At 42.8% G+C, this 17,685-nt stretch overlaps 1 protein-coding gene across 1 annotated transcript in view; it reads right to left on the bottom strand.

Moving 5' to 3' along the window:
- Window positions 1–713: 713 nt before the first annotated feature.
- Window positions 714–17,685, bottom strand: part of PLCXD2 (phosphatidylinositol specific phospholipase C X domain containing 2) — a 30,568-nt gene continuing 13,596 nt past the window's right edge. The window contains exons 2-4 of the mRNA XM_065423817.1: window positions 9,986–10,446; window positions 8,276–8,517; window positions 714–876 (exon numbers count right to left, since the gene is read on the bottom strand). Of these exons, the coding sequence (XP_065279889.1) occupies window positions 714–876; window positions 8,276–8,517; window positions 9,986–10,446 (866 nt within the window). The remainder of the gene's footprint in view (window positions 877–8,275; window positions 8,518–9,985; window positions 10,447–17,685) is intronic.

Raw genomic sequence — 17,685 nt, 5'->3', positions numbered from 1 at the left:
GAAGTCCCTTAAAATAAGAGAGAGAGACCGAAAACAAAACCTTGGAGTCAAAAGCCCCTGAGAGTTATAAGTTTAGATCCAATCTCCGCACCTCGGGCCCATCTCTATTTAAACCACTGAACACAGTATCAAAGCTTCCCTCTGAACAATGGGGATGCTGTTTTTTTAAGAAAGTCAGAGGTAGCTTCCAGTACGACATAAGAGATACAATAGCAACTGCTAGCTGAGACCAGCACAGCTCTGACTTATGTAGCCAGGTGGAGGATCCCTTTTGGCTGGTCTGGTAGAACTGCTCCTGAGGATCAACACCAATTCTTAGCCTGACACCGGGGTTCAATAACACACAGGATGCACACCCACAGGGAGTTTAGTTGCCAGGGGAGACACTGCTGCCAATTGGTTACATCTGCTGTAGTGTCCGGCCTCCTACTGGCAGGCAGACAACAGATTGCTGTACTGCAGCAGATGTGTGCATAACAGAGTCAGCAGCACTCAGACACTGCTTAGTGTTCAGGTCAGATCCATGCAGCGATAGATCCTGACGTGAATGATTTTCAGCACGTTTTTCTCAGAAACTAGGTTTTTGTTTGTTAAAAAACAAAATCGAAAACACCTAAATTGAGATTTACATTGAAAGCTGTTGACGTGTATGAAAGACGCCAAATCCTCATCTCAGTGGATGAGCGCTGATCTTAGAGTGAGAGACAAAACAGTCAGGATTTAGTCACAGCTCGGTGCCCTTCTAAAAGGAGGTCGTTTAATGCAATAACCGTGGCAGCAAAGTCAACCAGCTCCACAAAGTCTGATGTAATTATGTTAACGCCCATAACGCCTGGCTTCTGTGTCTTTACCCAGTTCAAAATCATAGGCAGGTTCCTAAAGAAAAAAGAAGGATAAATATGTTAACCAATATAACACACTGGTATGGAAGCACCTTGATTTTGCTCTACATGTAACAGTTTGTCTATGAACAGCATGTTTGCCCAGTATCCTTTAACCCCAAAGTAGCAAACTAAATATATACTGCACCCTTAAAATGCAACCACCTCTGGGGAGAAGGGTGGCAGAAAACAGCACACTGCACAACCATTTTTTTTGGTGTGTGTATCGGAGGGTGGGGAGGGGGGAATAGAAATATTGGCCAAAGTCACCAGTGGAAACCGCTGCTCTTACAAGACATACTATAGGATTCTTAATGATTCGCTGAACAGTTAGGACCTCAGAATTTAAGGTTCTGCAATGGTTTCTTTGTTCTTGTTTTGTCTGAGTATATACTGATCTGAAGGCTTAAGTCATAGCAATTAGGTCTTGTGTTATTACTTAAATCATTGTAATTAGGGATGGATGAAATGGTTTGGATTACTAAGAACTGAATTTTTTTTCAGTCAGTCCTTGAAAAGAACTTGAACCAAGGGTTTGCAGAGGTTTTTGTGCTCCTCTAACACTACAGCAATGGGGTTTCCACAGGAGCCAGAGACAGAAGTAACTAATCCTATGAGTGCCATAGTGTGCCTGTTGTTTTACAAGCAGATAGAAAGGCAAGCTGTCTGCCCCTTGGAGCTAGCAATCCCAAGAATAAAAGTAATAACAACCCACAAAGGAAGTCATCAGTAAACAAAAGGAAAGGGATACGGGCAAAAGAGTAGTTATTCTCATGAAAAGCCAGTCATTTGTAAATCATTGTGTGGAATAATTTCAAATGTTTCTTCTCTATTAGTTAGAACTTAATGCAAAATGATTTAATACTCATGTTTAGGGCCAGCATTATCAGAATCAGAAGGCAGAGGTCCATACAAAATTGTACAGCCAAATTTGAATGTACAGAACAGGCAGTTCCCATTCAACTGTGTATAAACACTGAGCATGAGGGTGCAAGCAGGCTTTAATTTGTGAAGTATTTGGACTCTGATTTTAACTGTATGTCATTTCAAGCCTTCAGTGTTTAAGCAGAACTTCTCAGTGACTTCCTTAGAAAGTTGTGCTTTAAACCTGATGACACATTATGGCTCTGTATTTGAATTATTGTTGGAACAAATGTTAATATTTGAATTACTGTTGGAAGACCTCAAGGAAGTAACTAATTTTAAGGAGGGATTTGCTCTATATGACCATTATTAAAGCTCCTGGAAATGCCTTGAAAATTAATGCATTGATGTTTGTGAAGCGTTTTGAGGATGAGAATGGTCATGTGAGTTTTGACACATTCTTATAATATTGCACATTTAATATATACTGTAGAAGAACCATATTGTATCCATGCAATTAAGTTTTCTCTCTATTAAGTATCTTCAGTTAAGATTAAGAAACAATTTTAAATGTGTAGAGCTTTATTCCTTAAAACGCATGCCTCTCTTAAAAAAGAAAGGTGGGTGAGGTGATATCTTTTCTTGGACCAACTTCTGTTGGTGAGAGAGACAAGCTTTCGCGCTTACACAGAGGGCTTGTCTACACATACTGCGCTGCAGCGGCGCAGCTGTACCGATGCAGCTGCACTGCCGTATCACTTAGGTTGTCTACACTGTGCACACCACCTCCAGTCCGCACCGGCACTTTTAGTTGTTAAAACTTTTTATCATTCAGGGAGTGTTTTTTCACACCCCTGTGCAACAAAAGGTTTAACGATGAAAGTGCCAAAGTAGACAACGCCTTAGCAAAGACACTATCTATGATGAGGGTGAGGGGTTTTCTCCCATCAGCACAAGTACTCCACCTCCCTGAGAGGTGGCAGCTATGTCACCGTGAGAAGCCCTCACGTTGACATCGTGCTGTCTACACCAGGAGTTCAATCTGTATAACTGTGTTGCTCAGGGGTGTGAATTTCCACATCCCTGAGGGACATAGTTATACCAACTTAAGTCTGTAGTGTAGACCAAGCCAGAGCTCTTCTTCAGGTCTGGGAAACTTACCCAGAGTGTGACAGCTAAATAGAGGATGGAACAGATTGTTTAGTACAAGTAGTTAACACTCAAGGGACCACTCTAGGTGAAGTGGCTTGTTAACACCCCTCTAGACATAGGGAGGAAAAGGAGGGAAGAGAAACAGCTGGGTGGGGGTTGTTAGTGGGTTATAGGTTGTTGTAACATGATTTTTAGTGTCAAGAAATATGAATATGAATTTAAGCTCGTCCTTTTTGTGAAAAGTGTTCACCCACAGGTGATGTGATGATTTTGTCTTTTATCATTTTCCTGTGTGAGTTCATTCAAGAGACAGCACACCTTTCAAGATCCATGGGTCCTACACATGCCTATCACAACATGTGGTGTACCTCATCCAGTGCACTAAATGCCACAGTAGCAACTATGTGGGTGAAACCTGACAATCACTATGCTCTCAAATGTTCCACCTTGTATGTATTTGCGACACTCTGAGTAAGTTTCCGAGACCTGAAGAAGAGCACTGTGTAAGTTCGAAAACTTGAGTCTCTCACCAACAAAGGTTGGTCAAAGAAAAGATATCACCTCACCCACCTTGTTTTTTTAAGTGTCATGTGTTTTCAGGAGTAAAACTATACAAATTTAAAATGGTTTCTTAATCTTAAAGATATTACCTCACCCACCTTGTCTCTCTAATATCCTCGGTCTAATAGCGCTACACATACTCTTAAAGAAAGCATTTTAGCACCATCTAGTGTTTAATGTACAAAAAACAAACTGCAATCTTGGAAAACAGGAAGTTCAAAATCTTTGGATCAGATTACTTGGATACTAACATTATTTCATTATTTGGCTTTAGACATTATTCTGTCAGACTAAATTCTGTGGAAAGGCAAGAGACAGGAACTCCACGTCCTAACTTCAACCATAGGAACTTCAATAGTTCTATTATGTGGATATTTTAGATTCTGACCCTCTGGGCCTTTGAAGAGGATTTAAAAAAAAAAATAGAATCACAGAATTGTAGGGCTGGAAGGGGCCTCAAGAGGTTTTCTAGTCTAGTCCCCTGCACTCAAGGCAGGACTAAGTTTTATCTAGACCAGGGGTGGGCAAACTACATTTTAAGCTGGCCAGTGAGCTGCCACTGGGGAGCGGGGTTTGGGGCTTGCCAGGCGCTCCAGCCAGGGCACCAGGTTGGGGGCCGACCACACAGCTCCCGGAAGCACCCGCATGGCCCTGCTCCGGCGCTAGCAGGCCACTCCATGCGTAGGAGCTGGAGAAGAGACATGCCACTGCTTTCGGGAACTGCTTGAGGTAAGCGCGGCTCTAGGGTGACCAGACAGCAAATGTGAAAAATCGGGACAGGGGGTGGGGGGTAATAGAAACCTATATAAGAAAAAGACCCCAAAATCGGGACTGTCCCTATAAAATCAGGACATCTGGTCACCCTACGCGGCTCAGAGCCTGCTCCCTGAGCCTCTTCCAGCCCTTATCCCCCTCCTGCCCTCCGAACCCCTCGATACCAGCCCAGAGCACCATCCTACACCCCAAACTCCTCATCCCCAGCCCCACCCCAGAGCCCACACCCCCAACCAGAGCCCTCACTCCCTCCCGCACCGCAACTCTAATTTTTTGAGCATTCATGGCCCGCCATACAATTTTTATTCCCCAATGTTTGCCCACCCCTGATCTAGACCATCCCTGACAGGTATTTGTCTAACCTATTCTTAAATACCTATAATCATGGCGATTCCACAACCTCCCTGGGCAATTTATTCCAGTGCTTAACCACCCTGACAGCTAGGAAGTTTTTCCTAATGTCCAACCTAAACCTCCCTTGCTGCAATTTAAGCCCATTGCTTCTTGTCGTATCCACAGAGGTTAACTAGTACAATTTTTCTCTCTCCTCTTTCTAACAACCTTTTATGTACTTGAAAACTGCTAAGTCCCCCCTCAATCTTTTCTTTTCCAGACTGAACAAAGCCAATTTTTTCAGTCTTTCCCGATAGATCACGTTTTCTAGACCGTTAATCATGTTTGTTGCTCTTCTCTGGACTTTCTCCAATTTGTCCACCTCTTTACTGAAATGTGGCACCCAGAACTGGGCACAATACTCCAGTTAAGGCTGTATCAGTGTGGAGTAGAGCGGAAGAATTATTTCCCGTGTCTTGCTTACAACACTCCTGCTAATCCATCTCAGAATTATGTTTACCTTTTTTTGCAACAATGTTACACTGTTGACTATATTTAGCTTGTGATCCATTATGACCCCCAGATCCCTTTCCACAGTACTCCTTCCTAGCAGTCATTTCCCATTTTGTATGTGTGCAATTGATTGTTCCTTCCCAGGTGGAGTACTTTGCATTTGTCCTTATTGTATTTCACCCTATTTACTTCAGACCATTCTCCAGTTTGTCCAGAGCATTTTGAATTTTAATCCTATTCTCCAAAGCAGTTACAATCCCACCCAGCTCGGTATCATCTCCAGACTTCATAAGTGTACTCTCTATGCCATTATCTAAATCAGCGTTTCTCAAACTGGGGTCTGCAAGGGCACTCCAGGGGGTCCATTGGCTCTGCTGATCAACTCCTCCCCCTCCCTCCCAGCACCTCCTGCATGCCAGGGAACAGTTGTTCAGGGGCATGCAGGAGATGCTGGGAGAAAGGGGGAGCAGGGACAGGGGGCGCTCGGCAGAGAGGGTAGAAAGAGGCAGGGAAGAGGAGGGGCATGGGTGGAGCGGGTGTGGGAAGAGGTGGGGCGGAATGTGGCCTTGGAGGAAGGGGTGGAGTGGGGGTGGGGCCTGAGGCTAAGCAGAAGGTCTTGGGGGTCCACAAATTTTTTAAAATGAAAATGGGGGTCCTCGGGTTGCTAAAGTTTGAGAACCGCTGACCTAAATCATTTATGAAGATATTGAACAGAACTGGACCCATGACCGATCCCTGCATGACCCCACTTGATATGCCCATCCAGCTGGACTGTGAACCACTGATAACTACTTTCTGGGTATGGTTTTCCAACCAGTTATGCACCCACCTTATAGTAGCTCCATCTAGGTTGTATTTCCCTAGTTTGTTTATGAGAAGGTCATGCGAGACAGTATCAAAAGCCTTACAAAAGTCAAGACATACCACATCTTCTGCTTCCTCCCTAAGGGTATGTCGGATAAGCGGGCAGCGATCGAGACACGATAAATCGATCCCTGAGTGCTCTCCCGTCGACTCCTGCTCAGCGAGAGGCGCAGGCAGAGTCGACGGGGGAGCGACAGCAGTTGACTCACCGTAGTGAACACACCGCGGTAAGTAGAGCTAAGTACGTCGACTTCAGCTACATTAGTCACGTAGCTGAAGTTGCGTAACTTAGATCGACCCTCCTCCCCCCCAGTGTAGACCAGGCCTTAGGCTTGTTACCCTGTCAAAGAAAGCTATTAGGTTGAGTTGACATTATTTATTCTTGACAAATCCATGCTGTTACTTATCACCTTATTATCTTCTAGGTGTTTGCTTGCTTGATTGCTTATTTGTTCCATTATCTTTCTGGGTACTGAAGTTAAGGTGACTGATCTGTAATGCCCCAGGTTGCCATTGTTCCCCTTTTTATAGATTGACATAATATTTGGCCTCTTCCAGTCCTTTGGAATCACTCCTGTCTTCCATGAATTTTCAAAGATAATCGTTAATGGCTCAGATATCTCCTCAGTTAGCTCCTAGGATGTATTTCATCAGGACCTGGTGACTTGAAGCCATCTAACTTTTCTAAGTAATTTTTACCTTGTTCTTTCCCTATTTTAATTGATGTGTGTGTGTGTGTGTGTGTGTGGGGGGGTGTTTTAGGAAAAAAGCAATAAATACCACTAGAAGAAACAGTGATTTCCCCCCAAAAATCTAGAATCTGGCTGTTATTAACTTGGGACTGAAGATTCAATGAGTTTTCCAGAAAATCAAAGGCCACATGCTAACTGGTTTCCAGTGCTGCCCATTTCGTTGTTTTATATCCAGTTCAGTAGGTGATATGGTCATTTTGACAATCAGACTCATAGTAGCAGCTAGCACCATTGTTACTAACTGCACAGGACTGGATGCCAGTCTGTATGTTGCCCTGACAAATCCAAGTGTTGATTATATGGTATGAGTAGAGCTAAGGAGTAAGATTCCAGGCCTTAAACCGCAAAAAGGATCACTATTCACTCTGTGATTTGGAATATAGGCTACACAATGTTAATATCACACAGCAGAATCATTTGGGTCAGATCCTGGGAAATGATGGGCCCTGCACCTGCCCTTTAAGTCATTATGAGTAACAAGGGTGCAGCAATTTTCAGAATCAGGCCCTTTATTAGTTGTCTTAGTTATGGATAAACCATGTAGCCACAATTAGAAAACTCCTATTATTCATCTCTCTCTCTCTCTTTTTTTTTTTTGGTCTGGAGAAGCAAGACACATTTAAGGTCAAATCTTGTCCTATGAGTGTGTAAGTGTTATGGAAGTCACTGGGGTTGGTATGCATATAACTCAGAGCAGATTTTAGTCCACAGAAAATGAAATCTGGGTTTTCATGTAAGAGATAAGCTTGTTTTTCCTCTTCACTTTAAATCAAGAAGAGTTGAGGGGACTTATTTTCTCTAGCGACACCACTTCAAATTGCTCTCTGCTCACAAAAGAATATGAATTTGGTCTTGCATTTTGTCAGCCAATATCATGACTAAAAGGCTTTGCACTTATGCTTGATATATAAACCATGAAGCATTTTCCCAGCATCCTTTGTACTTAAGCTAAAATAAATTGTATTAGTAGCGTGTATGAACTGTGTCCTTGGGTACATGTGGGAGCTGTCAGGGATAAGATGCATGTCTTGTTAAGGCCTAACAAGTTGCACGAGGTGCTGGTACTGAGGAATAAGGATGGTTGGCGTGATGTCTTTGTGACCTGAAAACTAAGATAAGAAACTGGTAAGAACTGGGTGTACCCTACTTTTGTTGTAAACAAGGGTATTATATGAGCGAAGTAAGTCCATAATTTTGGAGCAGATTGATTGCTGTGAGACTCTACTTCCCAGATTGGATTGGTAAAGTATTAACCCTTTCCCTTTTGTGTTGTGCTGTATTGTCTTTGACTAATAAAGATGGCTAAGCCTTATCTGATATCTCATCAATACCCTAAATTGAACCCTACCAACATGTTCTCTGTGGATATTTACACATAAAGGGATATTTTATGTTTTAGCTTAACTGCAGGGAGTGAGATGCTTGCAGTCATCAAATATAAGTAACAATATATCCTGAAAGATCAGCTACTTGTATGTTGTTAATAATTCAAGCACAGGCCTGGTAGTTACTTGCTTATTCATTGTAACTTCAAGGTAAAAGTTACAAACAAGGAGCTGTGGAACCAAGACAAATCCTTACCTGTGAACAAGCGTATTTTTTAGGCCACGAATTAGGTGCCGTGCAATAGTTTTGACCCTGGGTGTGAGAATAGCTTGAGAAACATGAAAAGTTCCATGTTGAGCCCGCTCCCCAAGAGTGGTCTCTAAGAACTGTAATAGCTTGTGCACGTTCGTTGTGTTTGCCCAAGGTGCTGGCATTTTATTCCCTGGCCACAGGAAGGGATATTCCTGATACAGAGGGTAGTGGTAGAAAATGAGAACCTAAATAATGGAGAGAAAGATAGAAAAGAATGCAAATTAAATCGAATCATGATGTTTTGGAACCAAATTTTGCATTTAAGTATATCCATGCAGTCCCATTGAAGTCTGAGTACACGTGTGTATAATCTGGTGAGAATCTGGCCTCCTATCTTTAAACTAGTACACTGAATACAATTAATTCACTGGAGTGTTGCCATAAAGGAGAAAATCATTTTGATTAGTTGCAAATTCAGGACTGCATAGCGTTTCAAATGTCACTATAGAAAAAGGAGAATTTACAGTATGAAACTGAAATCACATTCCAAGATGTTTTACTTAAACAACATTCCTCTAATCTTACTCTTAATATTTGTCAGACAGCATTGCCACAATTACTTTTATCTCAGGAAAAGGATGGTGGCAAGTTAGGAACTAAAATACTGTGTAACTCAATTCAAATTAACTTGCTGTGATATACTGGGCTGGCTCATATACTGGCGTTCCAATGCCATTTACTGGATGGAACACCAAAGACAATCTCATTGTCTGCTATAACCTGCACTGTGCCTTCTGAAGCTGAGATATGAGTTTTATTCCTGGTGTCATATGAAGTAGCAGTTTATGAGAGTCCTATGAATATCTGGGAAAGGTCTTCAGATCCAGAGTTAAATATTTACATTGGGATTCAGTGTTCTAGTTCAGCCCATCAGGGAGTTTCAAGCCAGATGTGTGCTGTTTGCCTCTATATCTGGATCTGAACATCTTAGAGGTTTATAAAGAAAATGGATCTTGAGTTCAGATCTGGATCCATCTCTAGCAAATCTGGATATTGAGTGTTACATCCCAATCTGTTTGTTTCAAAGTGTCACATGATTTATTGAGAGCTAGCTATATCTAAAACAGAACACCTTTCATTATCTGAATTGACAAGGGGCTCTTTGCTTTAATCAGGTAGAATCCAGGAAGCAGACTGAAGAGGACTTGTTCAGAGGAATTCCTCAAAGCATGACTGCACACACACGACTTTATAGTTTTGGAATTAAATGGAAGCACTGGGAGTCTTTTGCTTCAAGACTGAGCATGAGTGAGCTGCAATCAACAGACACCATAGTCATCAACTAAAGCTCACTCATGCACTAACATGGATAGAACACAGACCGTTTGCTCCTAAAACATAGATGAGATGAGAGACTATGCATTAGCTATTTATAGAATTAAAGTTTTTATTCTTTGTGTGGGCTAGTTACTGGAGGACAACGTGTCCTCACAAACACCAAGCCAACACTTTACAAAAGATCAACTACATATGCAAGCTTGTATCTTTGTTGCATATTTGTGAATTCCTTCATAATAGGGCCCTGATCCCCAGATGCCCCCATAATACAAAAAATAAAATTAATAATAATATGTTTGGAACCCTAGTCAGACACTCTTTATAATTTGAATTGTAACATTTTGGGCTTAGACTCATTACATGTCCTTTCCCCACCTGCTGACTCTTCTCCCAAAGATATTGCAAGGTCACATTTTCTACATATTCCATTGTGCAAAGTTTTGATCCAAATGCTTCCCGGATCCTGTTAATCAGGTATATGTGGTGCTGGTCTTCCATGGCATAGAAGTGATTGAAATCCAAGAAGATGGCTTCTTTGGGGTGCTGTGTGAGGAAGGTGTTTATCTCCATCAGTCCGTCCCATACTTTGATGCCAAACAAGCCATGTATGAAATAGATCTCCTGTCCCACTTCTCCCGGTTTGGAAGATACGCGCAGATCAAAGTAGCGGATCCCACCTTCCAGCTGCTCTTTGAAGGTCAGGTTTTGAGTCACTGACCATTTCTTCATCAGCTTTTTCACCAAAGAAATTTTAGCCAAACGTTTGATTGCCGTGGCTTGATCAGGTCCCACAGGTGATTTCTCATCAACCCAGTAGCTGAAAGAATCATGTGATCCTAGAGATGAAAAAAATAGTCATTTTAATGTTATAGCATCGAAAATAATATTTCATTTGTCCTGTATGGCACAAAGGTCTAGTGTTAAGGCAATGGACTGGGATTCAGGAGATTTGGGGTCAACTCTTAGCTCTGACACAGGACTTCTTGTGTTACCTTGGGCAAGCCACTTCATCTTTAAGTCTCAGTTTCCCCATCTGTAAAATGGGAATACCACTTCCTTTGTCTTATCTATTCACGTCTGGGAGTTTTTTAGGGTTACAACTGTCTCTTAAGATGTGTTTGTACAGTTCCCAGCATAATGCAGTTTAGATGCTAATAGAATATAAATAATAAATAGCCATAGTAAGGAGAATCCTCTGTCCCATTATCCTCTCCTGTGTTCATACTCCTCTGTTCATCGAAGAAACAAGCAAGCTACCTTCACAGTTCTTCCACTGTGGTGGCACAGGGGTTTGAAGCTGGTCTTGTGCTTGTTGATGAATTCAGCACTGAGCCCTAGAATGAACCAAGATTCTCTTTTTATACTGTATTTATTCCTTGCTGTAGAGGGGTGGTCACCCCGCTCCGGCCCTGAAAGGGTTAAAAGCAGCCCTGGAGAGAGCTGTGGCGGGGAAAACCTAGGCTGATTGGGGGAAGCAACCACAGCTGGGGCCACGCCCCAATCAGGCCACAGCTGGCCCTTTAAGAGGGCTGAGGGCCAGAGGTTGGGAGGAGTCTCTCTCTAGCTTCTGCGAGAGAAGGGCCTGACTGCCTGAGAGCTGAGAAGGGTACCTAGGGTGAAGCAGTGCTGGGGAAGGGCAGAGGGAGCTCCAGGCTGCAGGCCTTGTTAGGGTAGAGCAGTGCTGGGGAAGGGCAGAGGGAGCTAGGGAGCTCCAGCCTAGAAAAACCCCAGGCTGCAGGCCTAGTTAAAGGTCTACAAACAGGTACTGGGGTGCAGAGGGGCAGCCCAGAGATAGGCACAGGCAGCAGGTCCTAACCCCCCTTGCCGATGATGAGTGATTTACAGACTGCAGTCTGCCCCAGGGAGCGGGGCTAGATGGTGACTGGCAGTAGCCACTGAGGCAAGGTGAGGATAGAGGGTTGGGGGTTCCCCTGGGAGGGGAGACCCAGTGCAAGGGGGTGGGCAGAGGGGCAAAGGGCACTAGGGACACGGGGCCAGCGGCAGGCGAGACACTGGCCTGCAGAGGGCGCGCCGGGCTGTAAAGAGCTAATTCCCGAGATGAGACGGCCAGCAGGAGGCGCCGCACCGGTGAGTCGTCGCCCCACAACACTTGCCTTACTATCATAACTCTCTACGGTTACTTAAAATTACACTTGACTGTGGGGAAACAACCTAAGACACCAAAGCTCTTGGTTAATCTATGGGACAGAGACCTCAGGCTGTGGCTGGGTGAAAATCCTCGCAATGCACTGCCAATGAGTCTTAGCTCTGACCAGGCATCAGATGACTGAACTATCTCCATGCTCAGCTAGTCCTTGGCCTTTCTGCTGATACTGACAACCAGGTAGCAGGTAGTGTCAGTTGTAATGATATTGTTTTGTTTTGTATTTGTGGATACCTCTATTCCAGGAACAGGACTGAGAGCAAACTCATTTCAAACAGGCTATTGCACAGGCTTTTTACTGGCAATGACTTTAGGTCACTACTAACCTTGTAAAAATGCAGGAAGGTGACTAAGAAATGAAAGATTCCCTCTCTCATAGTCGGTCACCTGACAACCTGAGCCATCATCCCACTGCCCCACCCAGTCTCTGCAGGAGAGATGGTCATGTGCCTGTGACACAGGGTGTCAGCATTATGGACACATGACAGAATCTGGCAGGGAAATCATGCACCTAACCACAAAATAATGCTCATAAATAAAGCTCCACCCCTCACAAGTCTAATAAAAAGGTACCAAAAAGAACCTAGTAAGAAAGAAATCAAGAAAAACCCATTGTGGATTATGTCTCCCTAGTTACTGCTTGCAGGACATACAAGAGAAGAGCGGCTGGGAGCCCCTGAAGAAGTCCTGACTTGATGGCAGTGCGAAGCACCCAAGGGCAGGAAGGATGATCTTAATTGGAGCAGAAACTTTGAGGGGAGGTGGGGCCAAGAACATAGTACTTAGAGGAGACCCTGGAGTCCCCTGTCAGAGGCAACATTAAGCAGCTCTGGGGATAGAAGTCTGCCTGCCAAGACTCCAGGTTTAGCTAGATTTCCAACATCCATCCCAGGGAGCTCCATCCTGGCCAATACGCTAGGGCTTTGCAGACACAATCCTTCCTCTGCAGTCCCATCCAGGAAAACAACTAAGTGGTTCTAGCCTCTCCGCTCCCTGGCTCCTTCTACTCTCCCAATTAACAGCTTGCAGCTTCTCTGCTGGGCTTGACCCACTAACCATTTCCCTGGAGAAGATAGGGATCCCTGCTCTTAGGGCAGGAATTGAAGGAGCAAGCTACATCCAAATAGCCCTGCTCCGACTGCCAGTCTGAATCTCAGGGATGCTGCCCGGCAATGCTAGCTCCCTCAGTTCCTGTCCACTTTGCTGAAATATAGGAAGCATACACTGACTCCACCAGACTACATAATATTCTAGCATATTACAAGTGCCAACATCCCCTTGCCTCCCATCTCTCCCCTCCCTGAAAATCCAGCAATTCCCCTGCCACTTCCCTGAATACTACTACACAATCTCCTTGTCTGATTCTTTTTTTCCCTCCTCTCTATCTGTACTCTGTAAAAATCTAATTAAGGTTCGAAATTTGTTTTTTAAAAAACACCTCATGTGCCCTATTTATTAGACAAGCATCTCTTGTGTGTGTATGTGTGTGCGCTCACTTGAAGACTAATATGTTTCCTGTCATGCTGCAGCATCAGAGCTGTAAATGAGATTATGATCTCAACAGGATTACCTTGTTAGGGTTATTAAATCCATGTGGACGCATAAGCTGTTCACAAGTCAAACATCAGTTAGCAAGATTCCAAAGCACGCCAACAGTAATAAGCATGAGAGGTTCCCCTCCATTGTGTAACTCCACACACAGGCATGTGTGCGAGAGGGGGAGGAATCTCTCCTTCCCCAGTCAGAGTGGTGGAATAAGGGAGAAGAGAGGCACGTCAGAATTTTGCAGTTTCAAGAAAACAAAGCTATTTTGCTTTGCTTCCTCTGAAGAGTGACTTCCCCCACAAGTCTGATCATATATTTAATAGTTACAAGACCCTCATCCCATTGCAGATTGCGGCATTTAACAGGATAAATGAAACTAGTGCAAGACAAAGGAGTGTTTCCCAGAACTAGAGATAAGTAATGGCATCAGAATTTTGTGTTTTCCAATCTACCTTCATGCATGTGGCTTTAGACAGATGGAGGTGTAAACATGGAGTCATAAAGCACAGGAGCATCGAATCCAATCCAGTGCAAGCACTCATGTACGCCTACAAACGTATTACTAAACAAGGGAAATTTGTTGAGGGCTGGCAAGTATATTCACAATTTAAACAAATCAGTATAGGAAATATTTAAAACTTTTTAATGATTTTTCCATACACGCTTTAGAGACTGGATTCTTAGTGAACTGGAGAAGAAGCTCTTTCATGTTGCTACATTAAAAGTCCCTATATCTATGACTTAATGAATGTTAGTAAATGTTTTGAGACTGTGGATAAAAGACCCTCGAGTATAAATTATTTTATACATAATAAAATTAATTAATTTTAAGACTTGCCCAAAGTCTTTCTGCAGACCAGAAGCATAGTGGAGAACAGAACCCAGGCCTCCTGAATCTCAATTCACTACCCTCTCCACTGTACTGTACTGGGGAAATACTCTCCTTGTGAATAATATACCTTGATTTCAGTAAAGCGTTTGATATGGTACCGCATGAGGAATTATTGGTTAAATTGGAAAAGATGGGGATCGATATGAAAATCCAGAGGTGGATAAAGAACTGGTTAAAGGGGAGACTGCAGCGGGTCGTACTGAAAGGTGAACTGTCAGGTTGGAGGGAGGTTACCAGTGGAGTTCCTCAAGGTTCGGTTTTGGGTCCGATTTTATTTAATCTATTTATTACTGACCTCGGAACCAAATGTAGGAGTGGGCTGATAAAGTTTGCGGATGACACAAAGTTGGGAGGTATTGCCAATTCGGAGAAGGATCGGGATATCCTGCAGGGAGATTTGGATGACCTTGTAAACTGGAGTAATAGTAATAGGATGAAATTTAATAGTGAGAAGTGTAAGGTTATGCATTTAGGGATGACTAACAAGAATTTTAGTTATAAGCTGGGGACGCATCGGTTGGAAGTAACGGAAGAGGAGAAGGACCTCGGAGTCCTGATTGATCGCAGGATGACTATGAGTCGGCAATGTGACGTGGCTGTGAAAAAAGCTAATGCGGTCTTGGGATGCATTAGGCGAGGTATTTCTAGTAGGGATAAGGAGGTGCTGTTTCCGTTATACAAGGCACTGGTGAGACCTCATTTGGAGTACTGTGTGCAGTTCTGGTCTCCCATGTTTAAAAAGGATGAACTCAAACTGGAACGGGTACAGAGAAGGGCCACTAGGATGATCCGAGGAATGGAAAACCTGTCGTATGAAAGGAGACTCGAGGAGCTCGGTTTGTTTACCCTAACCAAAAGAAGGCTGAGGGGGGATATGATTGCTCTCTTTAAATATATCAGAGGGATAAATACCAGGGAGGGAGAGGAATTATTTCAGCTCAGTACTAATGTGGACACGAGAACAAATGGATATAAACTGGCCGTCGGGAACTTTAGACTTGAAATTAGACGAAGGTTTCTAACCATCAGAGGGGTGAAGTTCTGGAACAGCCTTCCGAGGGAAACAGTGGGGGCGAAAGACCTCTCTGGCTTTAAGATTAAGCTTGATAAGTTTATGGAGGGGATGGTTTGATGGGATAACGTGATTTTAGTCAATAGGTCAATAACGTGCCATCGCTGGTAATTAGTAACAATGGTCAATGAGGGTCTGGCTGGAGAATCTTGCCCGCATGCTCGGGGTTCTGCTGATCGCCATATTTGGGGTCGGGACGGAATTTTCCTCCAGGGTAGATTGGCAGAGGCCCTGGAGGTTTTTCACCTTCCTCCGCAGCATGGGGCAGGGGTCACTTGCTGGAGGATTCTCTAGGACTTGAAGTCTTTAAATCATGATTTGGGGACTTCAACAGCTGAGTCAAGGGAGAGAATTATTCCAGGAGTGGGTGGGTCAGCTTTTGTGGCCTGCATCATGCGGGAGGTCAGACTAGATGATCATAATGGTCCCTTCTGACCTTAAAGTCTATGAGTCTATGAGTTTTGTGACACCAGATGTTAGTTAGTATTCCGATTACAACAATATTAGAACTGCTTTGGTGCCGCAGCTTCAATGTGAGCCTCACTGCCAAATACCCCTAGATGTCAAGACTTAATTTGGAATCATAGGAATGCATAGGTTATGAAATACAACACTGGAACAAACCATTTAATGGTCTCTCTAGTCCAGTATCCCATCTCTCCACCAGCAAAGGTTGGATACATCAGGGAAAGCTATACCCTCTCCCCTGTCTGCCCAGGCATTCAAATTCCTTCCTGACACCAGATTGTTACTATGATAGATAGCTCTTGTAATTTTACCCTAGCAAGTGCAACTGTACATTCATGAACCCTTTTTCACTTCCACTATGCCAATTCCCAAGTTAATTGTGTGTTAAATCTATTGCCGTTATTATCTTTCATTATTCAAGAATGTTTTTGTTCTATTTTCTTTGTTTCAGTTGTTAAGAAGCAGCTTTTTAGCTTCACATCTGTAACTATTTCTAAATTCCCAATTCTTCACGTTCTTCATGTTCCTTAGAATCATAGAATCAAATTAATTAGTCAAATCAAGCGAATGCAGTTACATTAAAAAAAATTGGCATTATTTGGTCTTAGACTTAATTGTTATTTTCACTGTTTTGTGTGGGTTATCAAGAACTGGACTTTAATTATTCCTTTTTCTTGTTACTGCATAAAGTTGATAATAAGAGAACACTGAATAATGGTTAGAACATGGTGTCTGGAAGCAAGAATTCTGGGTCCTATTCTATTAATGACTTCCTGCGTGTCATTTAATTAATCTGTACTTTACCCTAACAGGATGTTGTGAAGCTTACCGTGTGCGCAAAAGGATTTGAAATCTTTCAATGTAAAACAAATTTCAAGTACAAAATATATTGTCTACACACTGAAATAGATATAAAAATACCCTTTCTTAGACAAAAGCATATCTAACATCATCTCTACGAATCTAGTTTTCCTGGCAGTGAGATATATTAGGCTGTGGACTAGTCGAAATAAGTGGGGGAAACCCCTTTTCTTAGGACTTTTAGAACCAGGCAGGACTTAAACACCAGACAATACTGAAGGGGAACAGTGCTACATTTTCAGGGAAATGGACTGGATCAGTGGAAAGATTTTTCTCATTGCTGACATACAAGGTATGATTACTGAAAACTAAAGAACTTTATGTGTAATGTTTCAGTGGGTAGCTGGCTGGGTCCACAAATGGCACCGGCATATTAACAGCATTAAAATGTCAATTGTGGACTCTGGCATTACACCTCAGGATTACCTTAGCTGCAGTGACGCCAAACTTCTTAGAGCAAGATTTTCTCTCCACCTAAAATACATTTGCCATTTATAATCAAGAAAATATAGATTCAGCACAAAACACAATCAAAAACAAAAGCATCTGGAAATACACCAATCAGGCTTCAAAAATAACAGATCTGGGAGCATCATGGAAAAGCTACCTAAGAAGCAGCCAAGGAAAGAACAATATTCTGCTATTTCGCAAATGTAAGCTCTACTTTGTACCAGCCATGTGGTACATTGAATGAGATAGAAGCACCTCTGACAAACCCTGAAGGCTTCTGGATACAGGTCATTAACAATCCAGATTTTCTAATCAAAAGATTAACATCTTAAAACATCTCTACTAATCCACATTTAATAGCACATTTGACTTGCTTGTTACCAGGCAAGAGGGGGGGAGAGAGTTAGCCATGATTGACTATATGATCCATATGAACTATCTAGATAAGCATGTCCATTTTTGAATAGTATTCTAACAAAATTCCTTAGTTAATTGTAATATAGCAATTAAACAGGGGGAACACAAAGCCTAGTAACTTAAAGCTTCCTAGAAACTTGTAATTTCAGTATCAGGCATAGGGTATTATAATTAGGGGGGCGGGGGAGAATGGTGTTGAAGAAATA

Source organism: Emys orbicularis, chromosome 1, assembly GCF_028017835.1.
Source record: "Emys orbicularis isolate rEmyOrb1 chromosome 1, rEmyOrb1.hap1, whole genome shotgun sequence".
NCBI classification, from domain to species: domain Eukaryota; kingdom Metazoa; phylum Chordata; order Testudines; family Emydidae; genus Emys; species Emys orbicularis.
Note: the sequence above shows the minus strand (reverse complement) of the source record. Positions and strands in the feature narration are given on the sequence as shown.